General features: G+C 40.0%; 1 protein-coding gene across 1 annotated transcript in view; it reads right to left on the bottom strand.

Moving 5' to 3' along the window:
• Positions 1-263: 263 nt before the first annotated feature.
• zc3h3 (zinc finger CCCH-type containing 3) overlaps positions 264-19,212 on the bottom strand; it is a 275,802-nt gene continuing 256,853 nt past the window's right edge. The window contains exon 12 of the mRNA XM_043687898.1: positions 264-776. Within this exon, the coding sequence (XP_043543833.1) occupies positions 745-776 (32 nt within the window). The 3' untranslated portion in view covers positions 264-744. The remainder of the gene's footprint in view (positions 777-19,212) is intronic.

Here is a 19,212-nt window from a genome sequence, read left to right on the forward strand (position 1 = left end):
GCATCAGGAAGCTATTTCATGCATGCAAACTAATCTCAAAGGCATTAGAAATGGCTTGGGTTGGGTTCACTTTTTTTTGTCAAATTTTGTGTCTATTTAGGAATAAGGATTCTACCACAGGCAATTAAACAGTTATCACTTTTCTATTAGCTGTAAGCATCAAGAATTCCCACGTTAGGTGCTCTTGGAGTATGGAGTAAAGTTCCCATTACATTACCCATCGAGCATGTTAATGTTTCCAATAATGCACACCAGACACATCATACAAAATAACAAGAATCAAAACCTTGCAATATTTAATAAAACTGGAGGCAGCTGAACAAATTCAGAATCTACAACAATGTAAAAACCACAATTTTTAAATGTTGCTCCACTGTTTTGAGAGAGAAAATCAAACCTGAAAGACATCCTTGAGGCTCAGAAACTAAGCAGTTGATTCATACTAGAATCATTGCTTAAATGACTTATTTCCCTCGAATGGTAGGTGTAGATGAATAGCAAACACTGCTAGATTTGTAATTGCAATGTCCCGATAGATTTTCTTATAAGGCCATAATCTGGGTTCTTACAGCAGAGGGACAAGAAAGCACCACAGAAAATGATTGTGCAAAACAATAGCCGGAAATGTCTCTTCTGCTTGCTGTCCAAACAGTTCAAGGTGAATAAACCATTCCAAGCAAGTCCTCTTTCTGCTACTTGGTTAATGTTGCTATGGTTTTGCAATGGAACATCAGCAGAAGTCAATCAAAATCTGGGTTTGATCTGAATTGGTTTCCCTACAAGACAAAAGAAAAGTTATTGACAGCAACAGCATCGCAGAATCTACAGCAGAGAGTGAAGCCACTTGATTCAAACACTCCTGTGTTGGTAGCAGACTATCAGCAAGCTCCAGGTAATTCAATTCCACTTCCTTGTACATTTCCAGTATCAATTTATTCTTTTTCTTTAAAAAAATCTAATTCATCAATTTCAAATAAACTCTTCATAAAGCATGACCTTGTTAGAGTATTCCATTCCTAATAATCTTGAATATATGCATTATGGTTACTTAGTCAGCAGTGGAAACTACGTTTCCCTCAAGCCTCACAAAATTTGATTATCTCCTTAACTTTTTTTCATATAGTCAAAAAAAAATCTGGATCTGTGTGAATGTAAAACCAAATTTATTTCAGTTGGATAATTGCCAGTAGGAATTTACAGTAACAACCTCTCCTCCCTACTGGGTAAAAACAATGACTGCAGATGCTGGAAACCAGATTCTGGATCAGTGGTGCTGGAAGAGCACAGCAGTTCAGGCAGCAAAATCTCCTCCCTACTGTCAACCAAACCTCAAATTGAATAATTAGTTTTTGAAACATACTTTCTTGGAAGTTGGGCATTGCCAGAGAAGCCAGCACTTATTGTGCATCCCAATTGTGTATCAGAGGCTGGGGGCATGGTGAGATGTGGGGCTGGAGGTTAAGTAGTCAACTTCTTCAATCACTGCAGTCCATGTGTTGCAGTTATATCTGCAGAGCTGTTAGGAATTTGAGTGGCAAAGAAAGAATAGTGATATAGTTCCAAGGCTGTGGTCAGTGATCTTGCTCACTTTGAGATTTCGACACATTAAGATTATCTGGTACTCACTAATGAAGGTCATCACATTTATATGGTCTCTATCATGATAGCAGAGCATCTCAAAGTACTTTACTTACAATTGAGCACTTTTGGAGTGTACTCACCATTGGTGTCACTTAACAATTTATACAGCAAGCTTTCACAAATAGTTACTGAAAAAGATCTGTTTTAATTATGTTAGTTGAGGAATAAACATTGGCCAGTGCAGTAGAGGAACACTCATATCCACTACAAATGGTGCCACAGGTTCTTTTACATCCACCACAGAGCAGCAGCTGGGTCCTCGGTTAAAATTCTCAACTTAAAAACAGCAGGTGTAATGGGCCAGCAATTCTTTGATACCGCAACGTGATGTCAGCCTATATTATTAATCACACAACACCAGGTTATAGTCCAACAGTCTTATTTGAAAGTACATGAAGGAGCACTCCGAAAGCTTGTACTTTCAAATAAACCTGTTGAAGTATAACCTGGTGTTGTGTAATTTTTAACTTTGTCCACCCTAGTTCAATACCAGCATCTCCACATCAAGCCTATGTTATAGAAGATTTCAGAATAGGACTTGAACCCACAAGCTTCTGAATCACAAGCAAAAGTCATATCCACTTTGACATTTGGTTGAGAATGCAGCTGCTACCTGTTGAACAGTACTCGAGCATTAGTTTCCAGAGAAGGAGAAAATTGAGAAACTGAAATACAATCTGCGTTAAAAAAAAATCAACACATTCTACTGTAGTTGGAAGAGAATCAGCACCAATTGCAACTATCATTATTACCAATATCACGTACATCATTATTCACAGTTAATCTGACACAAGATTAGAATTTCCAAACATGGTCTATGTGTGCTATCAGCTAGCTCAGCATAGTAGTGAAGTGCTGTAATTCTGTGTTTGTGATCCTCAGTGCTTCTACTAAGTAATATTAGAAATCTCTTACACAGATGTAGGGACTAAATTCAGCCACTGACAGTACTGTGGGTTTCAGTAGTTTATTTTGTGAAGAGAATAAAAAAGGTAGCTAAACTGACCTCACAGCGACTGGAAGTAAAGTCCAAATGTGGCCTCAGAGGCTAAGGGTACTACTCTAGTAATGACTAGTATGGCTGTGGGGAATTATGGAACATACATTAAACTGGCTGTGGGTCAACTAGAAGATTATGGAAAAGATACTGGAGAATTAAATGGAAACTGGGTGAAAGGTTATTTCTTTAACGAGATACAAGTTTGAGAGAGAAAAGCTGTGCAGGTGTAGGTGCAGGTTAATATGGATCAGTAATTTCCCCGCGTGGAGGAGGCAGAAGGGTGAGGAGCTACTACAAGAAATCAGTTTTATATAGGAATAAAAGCTTTGACAAAGGGTCAGTTAGACTCGAAACGTCGGCTCTCTTCTCTCCTTACAGATGCTGCCAAACTTGCTGAGATTTTCCAGCATTTTCTCTTTTGGTTTCAGATTCCAGCATCCGCAGTAACTTGCTTTTATCCAGTGTTTAACCCACTGCCACTTCTCTTCCAGGAATGCCTATCCTGAAGAAGTACTGCTTTTCCCGCTGACAGGATTTTCATTTGTCTCTCCCCCTCCCCATCCACCTTCACTGCTTTCCTTTTCTCTCTCAGTGTTAGACAAGGCATTTACTAAGACTCATATACCCATCCAGATTCCTTCTAAATATTGTGATTGTACCTGCTTCCTCGAGCAGCTCATTCCATACACATGCCACTCTCTGTGTGAAAACGTTACCCCTTAGGTCCTTTTAAAATCTTCCCCCTTCACCTTAAACCAATATCCTGATAGTTTTGTCTCTGCCCCAGAGCATACAGAGCCTGCATTAGCACTGAGCCAGAAAACTCTGGGCCTCCTGCACACCTACATAGAACTCTCCTTTGAACTGAACCCTGGACATTACAAGTACATATATATTTATAAAATTTATCCAGTTTACTCCTTGGTTGCATAATGTAAAGTTTGTGTATTTCTTTACAAATTAGGCACAATAAACAACTCAGTACAGAGATACTGAAGTTTAAATATCAAAATCTTCAGTGTTGATTTCTTGCAATGTGCAAGCTAAAATATGTCAATTGCAAATTGTTTCTCTTAACAAATGAGAATTTATATCCCAATACACACAAACCTTCCTCAGTGACTGTATTCGCCTACAACTTACTCCACGTGGATTTCAACTCAAATTTCACCTTGCATGCAGCCTCCAGGATTACAGATACTTGCACGATATACAACATTCTTCCAACTGCTGTTCTCGCCGCATCCTAAAAGCCACACTCAGGGCCACGCGCCTCCACATGAAAGCACCTCTCTCTAGCAGCACCGACTTACTCTCTCTCAAAGCTGTCCTGGTCCACAGTTTCATTTCATCCTTCGTATTAGTCGATGCCTTAACTCCAAACTTTTCCTGTTTCTTGCAGATGTTAGGAACGCAAGCTTCAACTTCTCATCCACACCCCTGCCCACCCTCCACCTTCCAACAGTCCCAATCCCTCGAAACCCATCTCTTCCAGCCCCAACCCTTGCTGTACGTTCACCATACCCTCTGACCTTCCCGTCTCTGAGGCTGAGCGTGCTGTTCTCAGCAAAGGACTCAGCTTTGTACCCTTATGTCCCCACCTCAATGAATTCCAGGCTCGACATGATGCTGAGCTCTTCTTCCATCACCTTCGCGCTCACTTCTTTGGGCAAGAGACCTCCCCCTGCTCCACAGATCCTTTCACATCCCTCCAACATTCCACCTCTAATTGGACACCGCCGCCAGGACAATTTCCTGCCCCTCTTACCCATTCCAACCTCTCTCCATCCGAACTTTCTGCCCTTCGCTCCATTAGGTCCAACCCCAACCTTGGCATCAAATCTGCTGACAAGGGCGGTGCTGTTGTTGTCTGGTGTACTGACCTCTACTTCGCATAGGTTGAGTGCCAACTCTTAGATTCCTCCTTCTACCTCCCCCCTGGAGCATGACCATACCACTGAGCATCAAGCCATTGTCTCCAACACCGTGACTGGCCTCATTTCCTCCGGATGCCTCCTCTCCACAGCTTCCAACCTTATAGTCTCCCAACCCCGGACAGCCCGTTTCTACCTACTCCCCAAAATCGACAAGGAGGACTGTCCTGGCAAGTCCATTGTATCAACATGCCCCTGCCCCACTGAACTTATTTCCTCCTACTTTGACTCCATCCTTACTCCTCTGGTTCACTCCCTTCCCACCTACATCCGGGATTCTTCGGATGCCCTGCGACACATTGACAGCTTTCAATTCACAGGACCTAACCACCTTCTCTATTCACCCTAGATGTGCAATCTCTTTACATCTCCGTCCCACACCAAGATGGCTTGAAAGTTCTTCGCTTCTTTCTCGAAAAGAGACCCAAACAATCTCCATCCACCACCAGTCTCCTCCGCCTGGCTGAACTTGTTCTCTCTCTCAACAACTTCTCCTTCAACTCATCCCATTTTCTCCAAATCAAAGGTGTAGCAATGGGTACCCGCATGGGCCCTAGGTATGCCTGCCTTTTCATGGGGTATGTGGAACATTTCTTGTTCCATGCCTACCCGGGTCTCCTCCCTGCTTTATCGGTACAAAAAGGAGCTTTGACAAAGGGTCAGTTAGACTCGAAACGTCAGCTCTCTTCTCTCCTTACATATGTTGCGGACCTGCTGAGATTTTCCAGCATATTCTCTTTTAGTTTAATATAGGAATATTGCACCACTAGATAAAATACACATCATATCATCAAACTACAAAGTTGACCATTCAACATATAAAACTCATTCAATACAAAAAGTGTATTAAATTTTAATACATGCTAGAAGACTCTATTTCTGAGTTGGAGTGCATCAGAGGCAAACGTATTCCTCATGAATTGGGTCAAAGGAATCAATACCAAAATATAGACAGATTGGGCTGAATGTTTTATTGGCAAAGTTCATGTTATATCAAGTCTTTTGTGAGGGATTTCCCCTGCAAGGCCTAGTGAGCTTTTGCACCATATCCTGCCAAACTGGAGAAACTCAGCAAGTCTGTGGAGAGAAAAATTTACCAAATTTGTATCACTAACAGCTTACTCAGCCCCATATCGTCCTCACACCTGATTCCAGTTCCATTTTACCCTCCACTTGCCACCAAGATTGATTCAAGCAGTGGAACCACATTTCTAACAGCTATATAAAATGTTCCACCATGGCTCTGATCATGGCATACATTAAATCTGTACCACATCAATCAAGAGTTGTGCAATGGTGACATGAGCCACATCCACACTGGGTAGCTCTTGTCTGCCAGTAACCAGCTAAATAAGGTCTTGGAACCTCAAAACATACCAGGTACATGAAAGTGCTCTAGGCTGTAGGAGTTATTCCAACTGCCAGGGTAGTGGGCACATATCGCCAGGAACAATGATCACAAATCACCTGCACCTTAATGGAACATTAACGCGCATTAATTCTTGTTGATTAATTCTGCAGTGTTGTGTTAGAGCCCTCTCAATGCCATGTCTGTGTACAGTCTAATGGCACCCTGCACCTGAAGATAGCCAGGTATGTTCCAAAGCCTACTGTCCAACTGCAGCACTGACCTCATTATGGGGAAACAAACTAGTGTGATTTTGTATAGATGGCACTGGTCCCTGTCCTGATGCATTTGTTGGTGCATGACTGAGAAACCCCATACAGGTCACCCCTTGCTCACTGAAAGAAGCTGGCTGCATTGAAGTTTGGAGGGGCTGTAATCATATAGCCACCAGGAAAGGATAGGCCTCCATTCCTGCTGCTCTCAGTTCCCTGCACTGAATTATACATCATGGAAACAGACCCTTTGGTCCAACTTGTCTGTACCAATCAGACATCTCAATCTTACCTAATCCCATTTACCAGCAATTTGGCCCATATACCTTAAAACTCTTCCTATTCATATACCCATCCAGATTCCTTCTAAATATTGTGATTGTACCTGCTTCCTCGAGCAACTCATTCCATACATATGCCACTCTCTGTGTGAAAAAGTTACCCCTTAGGTCCTTTTAAAATCTTCCCCCTTCACCTTAAACCAATATCCTGATAGTTTTGTCTCTGCCCCAGAGCATACAGAGCCTGCATTAGCACTGAGCCAGAAAACTCTGGGCCTCCTGCACACCTACATAGAACTCTCCTTTGAACTGAACACTCCTTGTCCTCAACACCGACCAACTGCTCTTCCTGGGCCTGTCATTGGCCCTGGTCATCCTGCATCTGCCTTCTTCTTCTTAGGCAAGAATCGAGAATGAAAGAAGTTCCAACAGGATGTTGTAAGCTGTGCAGATGAGAGCAAGGACTGCAGGGAGATTGAGCGAATTAACGATGGCATCTTGGTACAGGGAGTTGGAGAAGGAAACAAGGAAGTAGGAATGGTAGGAGCAATAGAATCAGAAGGATAAATACTGCTGTCTGCAGCTGTGAGCTGGGGTTCTAAAGGCTGTAGCCTACCGGGGTGCCAGAGTTAAGGATATCTCCTTTGGGCTGCAGAAGAACTTGGAGAGGGAGGGGAGGGATCCAGTAGTTGTCATTCACATTGGTATCAACAATACTGCTAGAAGTAGAAAGGAAGTTTTACTGAGCAAATTTGAACAGTTAGGAACTAAACTATAAAGCACAACATCAGAGGTTATAATCTTGGGATTAATACTTGAGCCAAGTAAACTGGCATAAAGTACCTCAAGTCAAGGAGCTAAATGTGTCTCGAGGATTGGTTATGGTGAAATGAGTTTCAGATCGTGGGGCTCTGGAACCACTATTGGGGTAGAAGGGAGCTGTTCTGTTGGGATGGGCTTCACTTTAACTGTAATGGGACCAGTAAGCTGGTGAACATAATAACTAGGTGGTTGGGAGACCAGGGCGAAGCCAGACTTACAAAGCAAGAGGATTTGGCAGCATTAAAGGTCAACTATTTTGATAACAATACTCAGAGAGCAGAGTATACAAATGTGGAAAAACAGCAGCAGATAGGGTAAAAATAGTAAAAAGGCACAATGATTTGCTCTTTACTTTAATGCACACAATATACAAAAGCAAATTCATGAACTAACAGCAAAAATACAGGTTAATGGGTATGGTCTTAGAGCTATTACAGCGACATGATTACATGGAGATCAAAGCTAGAAACTAAATATTCAGGAGAATCTGACTTCTTGAAACAGAGGTTTACCTGCCTCTCCTCCAACCCAGTTTACTGTATCCAGTGCTCCTTCCCACTCCCACTCCGACATTTCTATTCTCAGCCTCCTCCATTGCCACAGCGAACCAGACCGTAAATTGAAAGAACACCACCTTATCTTCTGCTTGGGCAGTCTACAGCTCGTTGGATTCAATATTCTCCAATTTCAAACAATCTTCCCACCCATCCCCCGAGTCCCTTTCCAGCTCTGCTTCCTCTCTTTCATTCACCTACTGACCCTTGCTTCCAGCTACCAATTAGATTCGTCCCTTCCTATCAACCAGGTAGTACCCACCACCTATGTTCACCTATCACTACCTCACCATCCTGCTTCTCTTTCCACCCAAACCCCCTCCCTCCCTTAATCCGCAGCTCCCCCACCCCACCTCCTTTCCTGAAGGAGGTTTACTTGTATACCCAAAACGTCGACTTCTTTATCTCCTGATGCTGCCTGCTGGCTATGTTCTTTCAGCCTCCTGCTTGTCTACCTCTAGATCAGGTAGGAAGGGAAGGTTGGTGGGCAAGCACAATTAGTGTATTTTTGATATCAAGAAATGATCTTGAATCAGAAGATGCTGAATCCAAAGGGGTGGAGTTAAGAAATAAAAAGATTGAGATGACAGTCTATTGGTTCCCTAATAGTTATCCAGTGGGACAGGATCTAGTGATAATCAGAGCACATAACAAAGCAAGTACATTAATCATGGGGGACTTCAATTTTGATGTAGATTGGAATAGTCAGACTGGCAGAAGAAGCTGTGAGGTAGAGTTCAGGTGTCTTTGGGATTGTTTCCTGAAACAGTATGTTGTGGATCCAGAGTTCAGGTTAGTGATATGTAATAAGGAAGGCTTAATAGATGATGTCAAAGTGGAAGATCCCATAGGAAACAGTGACCACAACTTGGTAGAATTTTGCATTCACTTTGAGAGTGAGTAAGTGGGGTTGGGAACAACTGTGCTATACTTAAATAAGGGTAATTACAAAAGAATTAGGGCAGAGCTGGCTGGAATGGAGTGAATAAAGTGTTTAGCATCAAAGGCAGTTAAGGAACAGTAGTAGACGTTTAAGAACATTATTCATGGCTCACTGTAAGACTAAATTCCAGAGCGGAAGGGATTAAGTCAACCATAGCTATCCAGGGAACTTAAGGAGAACATCATATTAAAAGAAAAAGACAATGTGGCAAAGATTAATGGCAAGCCTGGAGATTGGGAAAATTCTTAAAAATATTAAAAGGACAACCAAAATAATAACAGAAGGAAAAAATAAACTTTGAGGGCAGACTTGCAAGTAATACCAAGACAGACAACAAGAGCTTCTTTAAATATAGAAGATGCTGAATCCAAAGGGGTGGAGTTAAGAAATAAAAAGATTGAGATGACAGTCTATTGGTTCCCTAATAGTTATCCAGTGGGATAACTATTGTGGGAAAACAGAAGTCAAAGTGAACATGAATAGTTGCCCTTACAGAATGAGGGTGGGGAAATAATTAAGGGAACCAGGAAAGGCAGAGTGGCAGAGGAGTGGAATAAATACTTTTCATTAGTTTCCATAGTAGAGGATACTAATAGCATCTACAAATTACTAAATAATTAAGAGCAAAACCAGGAGAAGAAATGAAAACAATAACTATCACTAGAAAAAAAATGAGAGGAAAACTAATTGGCTTAAAGATTAATAAGTTCCCTGGACCTGATGGGATGCATCCTAGGGTGTTAAAATATCAGAGATAGTGAAGGCACTAGTAGTAGTTTTCCAGGAGTCATTAGAGTCTAGAAAAGTCCCACAGCATTGGAAATCTGCCAATGTAATACTTTTATTTCAAAAGCAAAGGAGGCAATAAAAAGGCAGCTGTAGACCAGATAGCTTAACATTTGTTACTGAGAAACTGTTAGAGGTTATTACAAAGGATGCAAGAGCACATCATTTAGAAATGCATAACATAATGAAGTAGATCGGCATGGCTTCTTGAAGGTGAAATCACGCCTGATAAATTTACTAGGATTCTTTGAGGTAACAAGCAGAACATATAAAGGATAAGTGGATGTAACATATTTGAATTTTCAGAAGGTGTTTGATAAAGTCCCACAAATTAGGCTACTTAATAAAATGAGAGATGCTGGAGGTAGTATATTAGCATGGATAGAAGATTGGCTAACAAATAGAAGACAAACTTGAGGTAAGGGGGACATTTTTAGAATGGCAACCTGTAACAAGTGGTGTGACACAGGAATCAGTCCAGGAGTCAAAATGGCTGATAATTTCAGAATAAAGAGTCACACATTTTAAGACAGAGATGAGGAGGAATTTTGTCTCGGAGGGCATTTAATATGTGGGATTCTTTACTGCATGGAGTTGTCGAGGTCAGTTTGTAAAGTATATTCAAGGCTGAGACATACAGATTTTTAATCCATAAGGGGGAAAAGGCATGAAAGTGGAGTCAAGAGTTATCAGATCAACCATGATCTCATTAAATAGCGGAACATTCTCAATAGGCTGAATGACTTACTTCTGTTGCTATATTGTATGGTCAGTGCTGATAACATCATGACCATAGAGATGCCCATGCTCAAGTTGTAAGCACAATAACAAGGTGCAAATTGCCTTTGACTAGCGTTTGACTTGTATGCATTGTCACTTTACATACATAGCAAATGAGCGATGATCCAATTGCATGTATTTATTCCTTCGATGCCCTTACATCCAGTAAATATAAATTCTTTGCTTTTGCCCATCAAATCAATACTATCTGTCTGTCCATCTTCGCCTTTGTTCTAACCATTTTGCAGTTGCACTTCACATCTAAAAAATGGCAAGTATTGATGGGGAATGCAGCTCACAGTGGACACTGTTAGCACTGGGCCCCATCTGCATACTGTGCAATACCCAGACTGCCCACTTCCACTCATTCCCCCTTGTGAAGGCCCAATACACTGAATTTCCCCTTTAGAAGGCCAAAAGACAATCTTATAATCTGAAGGGCATTTAGGGATTGACAAAGAACGTAGCCTAGCTGTGAACAAATAAAAAATAACTCATGCACATAAAATAACATAATAAATATAATATATGTAAGATCTGTTAGACATGACGACAATGATGGAATAGACTTTCCTTGAACCATAAGACCAGCTACTGTAAACACAATGGCTTAGGTTTTAATCTTCTTCATCTGGGGAGGGGGACAGGGGTGGAAATTGCACCTGGGAGGGGTCAAAATTTGCACATTCTAGTTGCAAACCATTGTGTTCCTGGCTGCCACAACTCTTGTGACAGCAACTCAGAGCTTTGATGAGGCTCTTGCTAAAGTTAGGTAGGGACCTACGAAGGTTTTAACAGTTGTGGCCCAGTGACATCACCAGCAACATAACATAACCTTTTTTCAAGATGGGGAAGTCCAGCACCATCTGCAGCTTGACAGCAAAATTACAGTGCAGCTGTGAGGACGAGATCAATTTATGAAAATTACTTTTCTCAGCACCTCTTCTGGACTCAAGAGTAGCAGCAGCACAAACTACAAACTGAGACAAAAAAATCTTTTGTACTTTACTAGCATTTGATTCCACTTCCTGCTAGGCATTTATAACACTGAAAAAGAAAAACCAGGTGGTTGGAAATAAGATTTTGTTTTCCACTAGTGTTTTTAATACTTTTATTCTAATATTAGGTTGTCTTCATAAAGAAGGAAATATCTCCAATGGAATAAAATCAGAAATGTGAGCCTTGTTTCCAACATGATGAAGCAAACTGATTTATTCTCAATGAAAAACTCACTCTGCATCATCACAATTTCCTAATGTGCACAATGCACAATCAATTACTCAGCTTTAATAGCAGTGGCATAAAAACAGCAGTCACTTTATTAGGCTGTTTGTGTCCTGCACTGCAAACAAACTGCTACTGTAATTAAGGTTCCCTTTAAAAACTGCTGCCTTTCGCACATTTTTAATGATCTTTTGGCTTCAGATCGTACTAGGACCCCATCTCTCAGCCATTAAGAATTTGGAATTCGACACTAACATTTCATTATGTTTACATATCTCTCCAAGGTACTCCTCAGCCAAGCCAGTATTGGGATTGCAATGATTTATGTTTTTGGGTTCTTAGTATCAGCACTTGGTTCTGCCAGGTTAAGAACAGCATGGTTTCCATTACAGTACCTCTACAATGAGTCTCAGCTGCAATTTTAAAATAGATCTTTCTATTATACCAGTGCAACAGTGTGTTTATTTTCCACACAAACCATCCTGCGGTCTCTCAATAAAATGGCTAGGTAAGTGCAAAATTGACAGCAGTTTAAAAAAAATCTTCTTAATCTGACTATATGTACATTAGGAACACAATTATGAACATCAAGCTCAATTCAATTATTGTCAACAGTCAGGGGCAAGCTTCATCTGATTGTGGACATGGTTTCTTCCACTATATGGACACATTGTCCATATAACTATCAAAATGTGTAATAAAGATATCAAACTATACAAATCTTATTTGTTTACTTACAGGGCTTTTAGTTTTTGGAAACAGTAAAAACTACCTACAAAGGGTGAAGGAGAAGAAATTGTTCTGCACATTGACCTCTGGCTTCTGTTCCCAATGTACCATTAATGGGATTGAAATACAAAATAAGCAAAAACAAATTCTGCATGTGAGTTAGTATATTAAAATATATGCTAATATAGTTACAAATATGTGAAGAACTGTGTGAAGTGAATTAGAATACAGACAATATATTCAACAAATAATAATGCATATACTTAACTAAAGCCTGAACTACATGCAGAACATTACCACTCTTGGTCTCAAACCCTAACTTCATTCAATATTGAAATCACGTCATAACTTCATATCGGTGCTTCCAACACTTAGCGAAACAGACAGGGAGAGTCCAGAAGTCATGGAAGTGAATTATAGGCTGAGCCACACCTGATGATGCATCTTTCCTGATTTTTGTTTTACATGATTTAAAGCTAAAGAGTGAATTTTCGATTGGATATTGGAAGCCAAAGTACAGGAGGGACTACAAGGACAAATGGGTCCATATGGATGAGAAGGCCAATGAAGATTGTCGAGCATTTTTAAAAATTTGCTTTCTTCCTTATAAAAGCATTAAAGCAAAAAACATTAAGCAGCTGGAGTCTTGCTATGCCTCCATGTGCAGTACGGGAGTTCTCCTTAAATTATACAGAATAGGGCCCAGAATGCACAGAGCGGTGCATAAAGTATATAGAAACTTTATGCATACTCATCACAATGGTTTGCTGTGTAGGAACAACCCTGGTCTGTGACCAAATCCCTACCCATCATGAATATTTGAAAATGGAGAAGACCAGACAGGCACTTTGTGACTTTCTTCCACTAATGAGAGCACAGGAGGATCAAGGGTGTTCTTGCACAGAAGTGCACTCTAATCAGTCTAATGATCTGGTTTTTGTTATATTCAAGATACTCAGATGCAAGATGATTCCCCATAAGTGCTTAGCATAGTTCAGTCCCCAATAATACAACTCAAATGATGAAATGGTTTAAATACCTTTAAATTTATTATGCAGGCAGAGCTGTTCCTTGTGGCAGTGCTGATGAGTGCTGAGGCAAATCACACTGTGTGGGGCTACTGTCTTACTGCAAATCATACTGTGGGTTTTGCCCTACACTACAGCTCTCCAGCTTCAGAAATGAATTTCTTAAGAGTTTGCAGGTTTAACTTGGCTATTCCATTCCATAAAGCTACTTCTCATTAATGATGCCTTGATACCTTCAAACTAACCCGGAAGCAAAAGATCGCATGGTGCTACTCTCACCAGTTCAAAGGTCACCCCCCCCACCCTGGCTTCCAGTTTCTCCCAGATGCCCAAGATCTTAGCACAGAACCCAAAGTTGGTCACCCAATGTGGATAGTTCTATATCCCAAGTTAGTTTGGTACATAGGCAGAGATAAATGCAGATACACTTCAGAGTGAACAGTTGCACACAAACCTAAAGCAAAAACAACTGAGTGACCCAAAGACAGCTAAGTGCTGATAAGTAAATAAAAATAAAGTTTCATTGTTCCAGAAGACTGCATTCTCATTAGACAGTGGTTTAACCTGAGGGTCATTATTGATAATTTGTCTCTGAATCAAACAAAAATCAACATATAAGGACGATTCAGCGAACAACTTACTTGCCTGCTACAAATGATAAATTAAACTGAAAACAAAACAGCATTACAGTTATTCACCTGGGGGTTGGGCATTAGTCACAAGTTATGTTTTCTCTTTTCAAAAGATTAACAATCCCAGATCCCCATTTAAATGGCAATATGTGCAATATGAAAGTGGTGCACGTAAAACTTGTTTTAACAACGTTTTAAGAAAACAGGTACTACATTATAGATGTCAGTAAGATAGGTGTGTTCCCACTCCACAATTTGTACATCCTTGACAGGTCAGTGGGGACAGCAGAGCCCAAGAGAGTAGAAAACGGGTAAAGTGGATCTGGAAATTAATGGGAACAATGGGGAAGCATATTTCAATGAACACAGAGGTCCACAGAAGGTACAAGAGAACCAGGTTGAAAGCATGAGCTAGTGGAGGCACAAATAGCCTCTGGCTACCAGTCATTAATTTAAAAAAAAATCATTGAAACCCTGAAAGGTTGCTACAAACCCTAGCCAAGATTCGAACAAGCAGATCAGCCCAGGGAGCTCTTGTTGACAGACTAGGCAATATGGCACATTAATGGGTCTGAGGCTATTAATCCTTCCATTCAAGAAAGCTTTAACTGAATGAAAATTCAGGAGTTGCAATGAGGTCATCAACCTAAAATGTTAACACTAACTTTCTCAACAGATGCTGCTAGACCAGCTGGCTATTTCCAGTATTTTCAGCCATTATAACAGTTAGGCTATTCTGAATAGTTCATAAAGCAACAATTCATTATTTGGCTTTTGGTACATACATTCAAATTTTAAGTACCGAGGTGCACTTGTGTATTAATGCAAGGTATTTGACATTGTATGTTATAACGTTTCTCTAGTCCACATCAAACAAGTGTTAAGAAAGCAATTATATTCTCATAGATACACCATTTGTTGGCTGGAACCCAGAATGTTTTTCAAAGTGTCCATACACTTAGACAGTGTGAGAGATGATTAGGTCACATGGTTGAAGTAAGGCTGAGTTCACATTTCAGAACAATTAATACAGAGTTCCATATTCTGTCTAAGTCATCCCACATACCACCTGAAAGTGACAAACATCATCAGCATCTGCTGACTTGATATTCAGCTTTTGCAGCCATACCTTACCTCAACTGACATAAATGAATAAACAAAAACAGAAGTTGCTGGAAAAGCTCAGCAGGTCTGGCAGCATCTGAGAGTTCTGAGGAAGTGTCACTGAACTCAACGTTAACTCTGATTTCTCTGCACAGATACTGCCAGACCTGCTGAGCTTTTCCAGCAACTTCAGCTTTTGTTTCTGATTTACAGCATTTGCAATTCTTTCGGGCTTTATTCAGTGAATAGATGAAGTTTAAATATTCATAATAGTCTATCTTGGGCTACATGGAGCTCCTGGATCCGAGCAGGAATTACAGATTGATGCAGATTTTAAATAAGGAGCTCTTGAAATGCTCAAGATTGACCTCACATTGTTGAAAATGTGTATCAGCAACATTACACTGAGGTGGATAAAATATATTGTTGAGGGTGTGACTGTAAGAAAATGAAAAATAAAACTGAGGCAGCAGCCTCGATACAGTGCTACAGGATAGCAGTGAATTTTGAACACATTGTGACGTGAAATTCCTTTCTACACTATTTTAGTGGAGGTGTTAACCATAGAATAGAACGATTGAATCATATAGTACAGAAGAGACCTTTGGCTTATCAAGTCTGCACCGACAAATAGCTTATCTAAATCTACTTTCCTGCCAGTAGTTTCGAGTGTTATGACATTTCTAAAGTATTCATCCAAGTACTTTTTGAAGGTTGTGAGGTTCCCCGTCACAATGATGAGCTGAGGCTTTCTATCCACCCTGTCCATGCCCCTCAATCTTATACACGCTAAGCAGGTCCCCTTTAAGCCTTCTCTGCTCTAAAGTAAACAACCCGAGGTTATCCAGCCTATCTTCACGGTAATGCCTGGTGAATTTTCTCTGCGACCCCTCCAGTACAATCACATTTTTCCTTTTGTTCAATAACCTGTCTGTTTCAAACAGGTTAATAATTGGACAAAAAAAACAATGGAAAGAATTTCATACAAGCTCATTCAATATACATCAGCTGGCACCCACAGCAGAATTTCAAGCCAACAAAACATTAACTGTAGGAATGGCATTTAACAAAATTATACTGAAGTACCAGTTGTGCCATGAGCTCAAATATTCAGAATTCAGACACGTTTCACTGACCCACCACGCTGAATACTGGATTTAACATTCAATTTTTATCCCTTTAAATACTGGAAATTGCTTTTGTTAACCTGTATCGATATTTTCCAAAGGCTTTGGTCTCCAAAATATATTCAGACTGCCTTGACACTTCCTCAGGAGATGGATACAAACAAACTTTATTTGGGATGTAACTGGCTCTGGCATTGATTCATGACTTTTTCACTAATTTATGTAAAAATCAGGAGTCTACTTAACAGTTCTCTGCCCTTAATAAAATACCCATACATCAACCAAATGCAAAGCGATCACCAAGTTCAGTATAATTATCTGCATTTAACCCTTGGGAGTGTCCAAACATGAGTTAGAGCAGACCGACAGTTGTAAGGCATCATGGAATATAAGCAAAATGAATAGCAGAAGTAGACCATTCAGCCTCTTCAACCTGTTCCACAATTCATTCAGATCATGGCTGATGTGTTTGTGTTTCAAATTCCACATCCCCATTACCCTTAATAACCTTTGAATATCTATCTATTGATTAATTATCGATCTATTGATTAAGAATCTATCTACTTCTGTATTAAAAAAATTTAAGTCCAGCCTAATAAGACAACCTACTTATTTCAGGTGTTACTCTCCAGTACAGATGCTGTAAACCTCCTTTGAACCACCTCCAATATATCTACATCCTTCCTTAAATAAGCTGACCAAAATTGCATAGAGTGCAATTTGGTGGGGTGGGGTGGATTGGGGTGATGGAAGGTATTGTACTTACATTTGCTGCATTTTCAACTTTAAAAGGGTACCCTCTTTTAGAGCTAAGTTGAGGGAAAATGTGTTTTTTTCTCTCAAAGGGCTGCGCAACTTTGGAACTGTCTGCCTCAAGAGTGCAATGGAGGTGGGATTAAGGAATAACTTGAAGTGCAGGTGGATTAATTCTCTTGCCTAAGAGAAATAAAAGATGATTGGAGTTGATGGGAATGTGAAATTTGAGAGAAAACAAATCAGCCATGAATTTATTGAATAGAGACAAAAAAACTGCAGATGCTGTAGACAGGCAGGAAGCTGGAAGAACACAACAAGCCAGGCAGCATAGGTTACACCCGAAATGTCGACTTCTCCATCTCCTGATGAACTTAGTGAATGGCAGAGCAGACTTGAAACGCCCATTGGCCTATTACTGCTCCTAATTTGTATATTTCGACATGGGCAATCGATCTTAGTTCTTCATCGTCAAGCACTTACAGTTCATGTTAAGCTTCATTAGGGAACAGAATAATCTGTTTAGATAGTAATGCAGTCACCTACCAAGAGTGACATTAAAATCTGGTCACTATAATAGAAGCTTTAAGTCCAAATTAAGCATTTATATGTGGGCTGCTTCGTATCACATTATGGTGCAGCGCTTCATTATATAAGCTGACAATTCTCCTAAATTTAGTCAAAAATTAAAGAATAAACTAGAATATTTTAGGATATCCTAAAGCATTTAGAATCTGTACTGAAGATCACTCATTGTTATGAGGTAGGAAACATAGCCAGTCATGTTTCATACAGCAAAATTGTGCAAGTAACAAATGAATCAATTTTAATTGAAGGAGACATGTTGGCTGGGGCACTGAACTAATGTCAGTCATTTTTTACACATCAACGAGGCAAACAAATTTTTCTTTATTTTGGGTGGGTTACTCTTCGGAGGGTCGATGTGGACTTGTTGGGCCGAAGGGCCTGTTTCCACACTGTAGGAAATCTAATCTAATCTAATCATGAACTACCCTCAACCTCAATGCCATAGGTCTGCTCTCTCCTCATACACTTGACATTTTTATCTTCCATAAAACTATTTCTTTCTTAAATATGTTCAGTGACTTTGCCTCAACAGCGTTCTGTGATAGAACATTTTACCAGTACAGATGCTGTAAGGCTTCCTTGATCCTGTAGTTAAACTAACACTCCACCTGTCTTTGGAACTGCTCGCTCATCTGCATGGTTGATAAGAGGAGGCTGAAAGAACACAGCAAGCCAGGCAGCATCAGGTCGTAGAGAAGTCAATGTTTCAGATGTAGCCTTTCTTCTGCATCTGCATTCTTGCTTTCAGTGACTGGTGTACAATGACCCCCAGGTCCTTTGGAACATCAACCTTTCCCAATTTATAATCAGGTGAACAATACTTCACTATTCCTTTTTTTCCTACATTAGTGGATACCTTCACATTTATCCACATGATACTGTGAAGTATTTCCAACTCACTTAACAAAATCGCCCTGAAGCCTCTTTATGTCCTCCTCACTACTCTCACTCCCACCTAGTTTTCCATTGAAGGAAGCATGGTAATATTAGACTTAATTTCCTCACCTAAATTGCTGATATACATTCCAAATAGCTGGAACCTGCATATTCAGCTCTGTGAAACTTTATTTGACTTTACCTTCCACTCCGAAAACAACCCATTTATTTCTACTGATTCTTGTCTGCTAACCAACTAAATCCATGCCACATATTACCACCATTCTCATGTACTTACATTTTGTATAATAACCTCATGTTAGGCTTTATCAAGTTGTCTGAAAATCCAAATACACTATATCCACTGGTTCTTCGTCCTCTATTCTTCAAGTTATCAAAAACAATTTTTTTTTTCATAAATTTGCGTGATTTTGTGTGATTCCATTGGGATTTTCTAAGTATTGTGTGATCACATTCTTAATGATAGATTCCAGTATTTTTTTCTCCTACCTGGTGTTAGGCTAACCAGTCAAATATTATCCTGAATTTCTTTTGTTAAGCATGAGTCGCTTTTCTTACTGCTCTTTAAGCTAAAAAGAACGTATAACTGCTGAAATGCATTTTTTCATTTCTTAAATAATAACCATGCCTTTTAATGAAGTTGCCCAGTCTATCATAGCCAATTCAACTCTCAAACCTTTGCAGTTTCATTCGTTTAGATTTAGGACTCTAGTTTGAAAGTGAATTGGTCCAATCCCAATGCTAGTGAAGAACTGCATCAGGTTATGAT

The sequence above is a fragment of the Chiloscyllium plagiosum genome, chromosome 4, assembly GCF_004010195.1.
Source record: "Chiloscyllium plagiosum isolate BGI_BamShark_2017 chromosome 4, ASM401019v2, whole genome shotgun sequence".
NCBI classification, from domain to species: Eukaryota; Metazoa; Chordata; class Chondrichthyes; order Orectolobiformes; family Hemiscylliidae; genus Chiloscyllium; species Chiloscyllium plagiosum.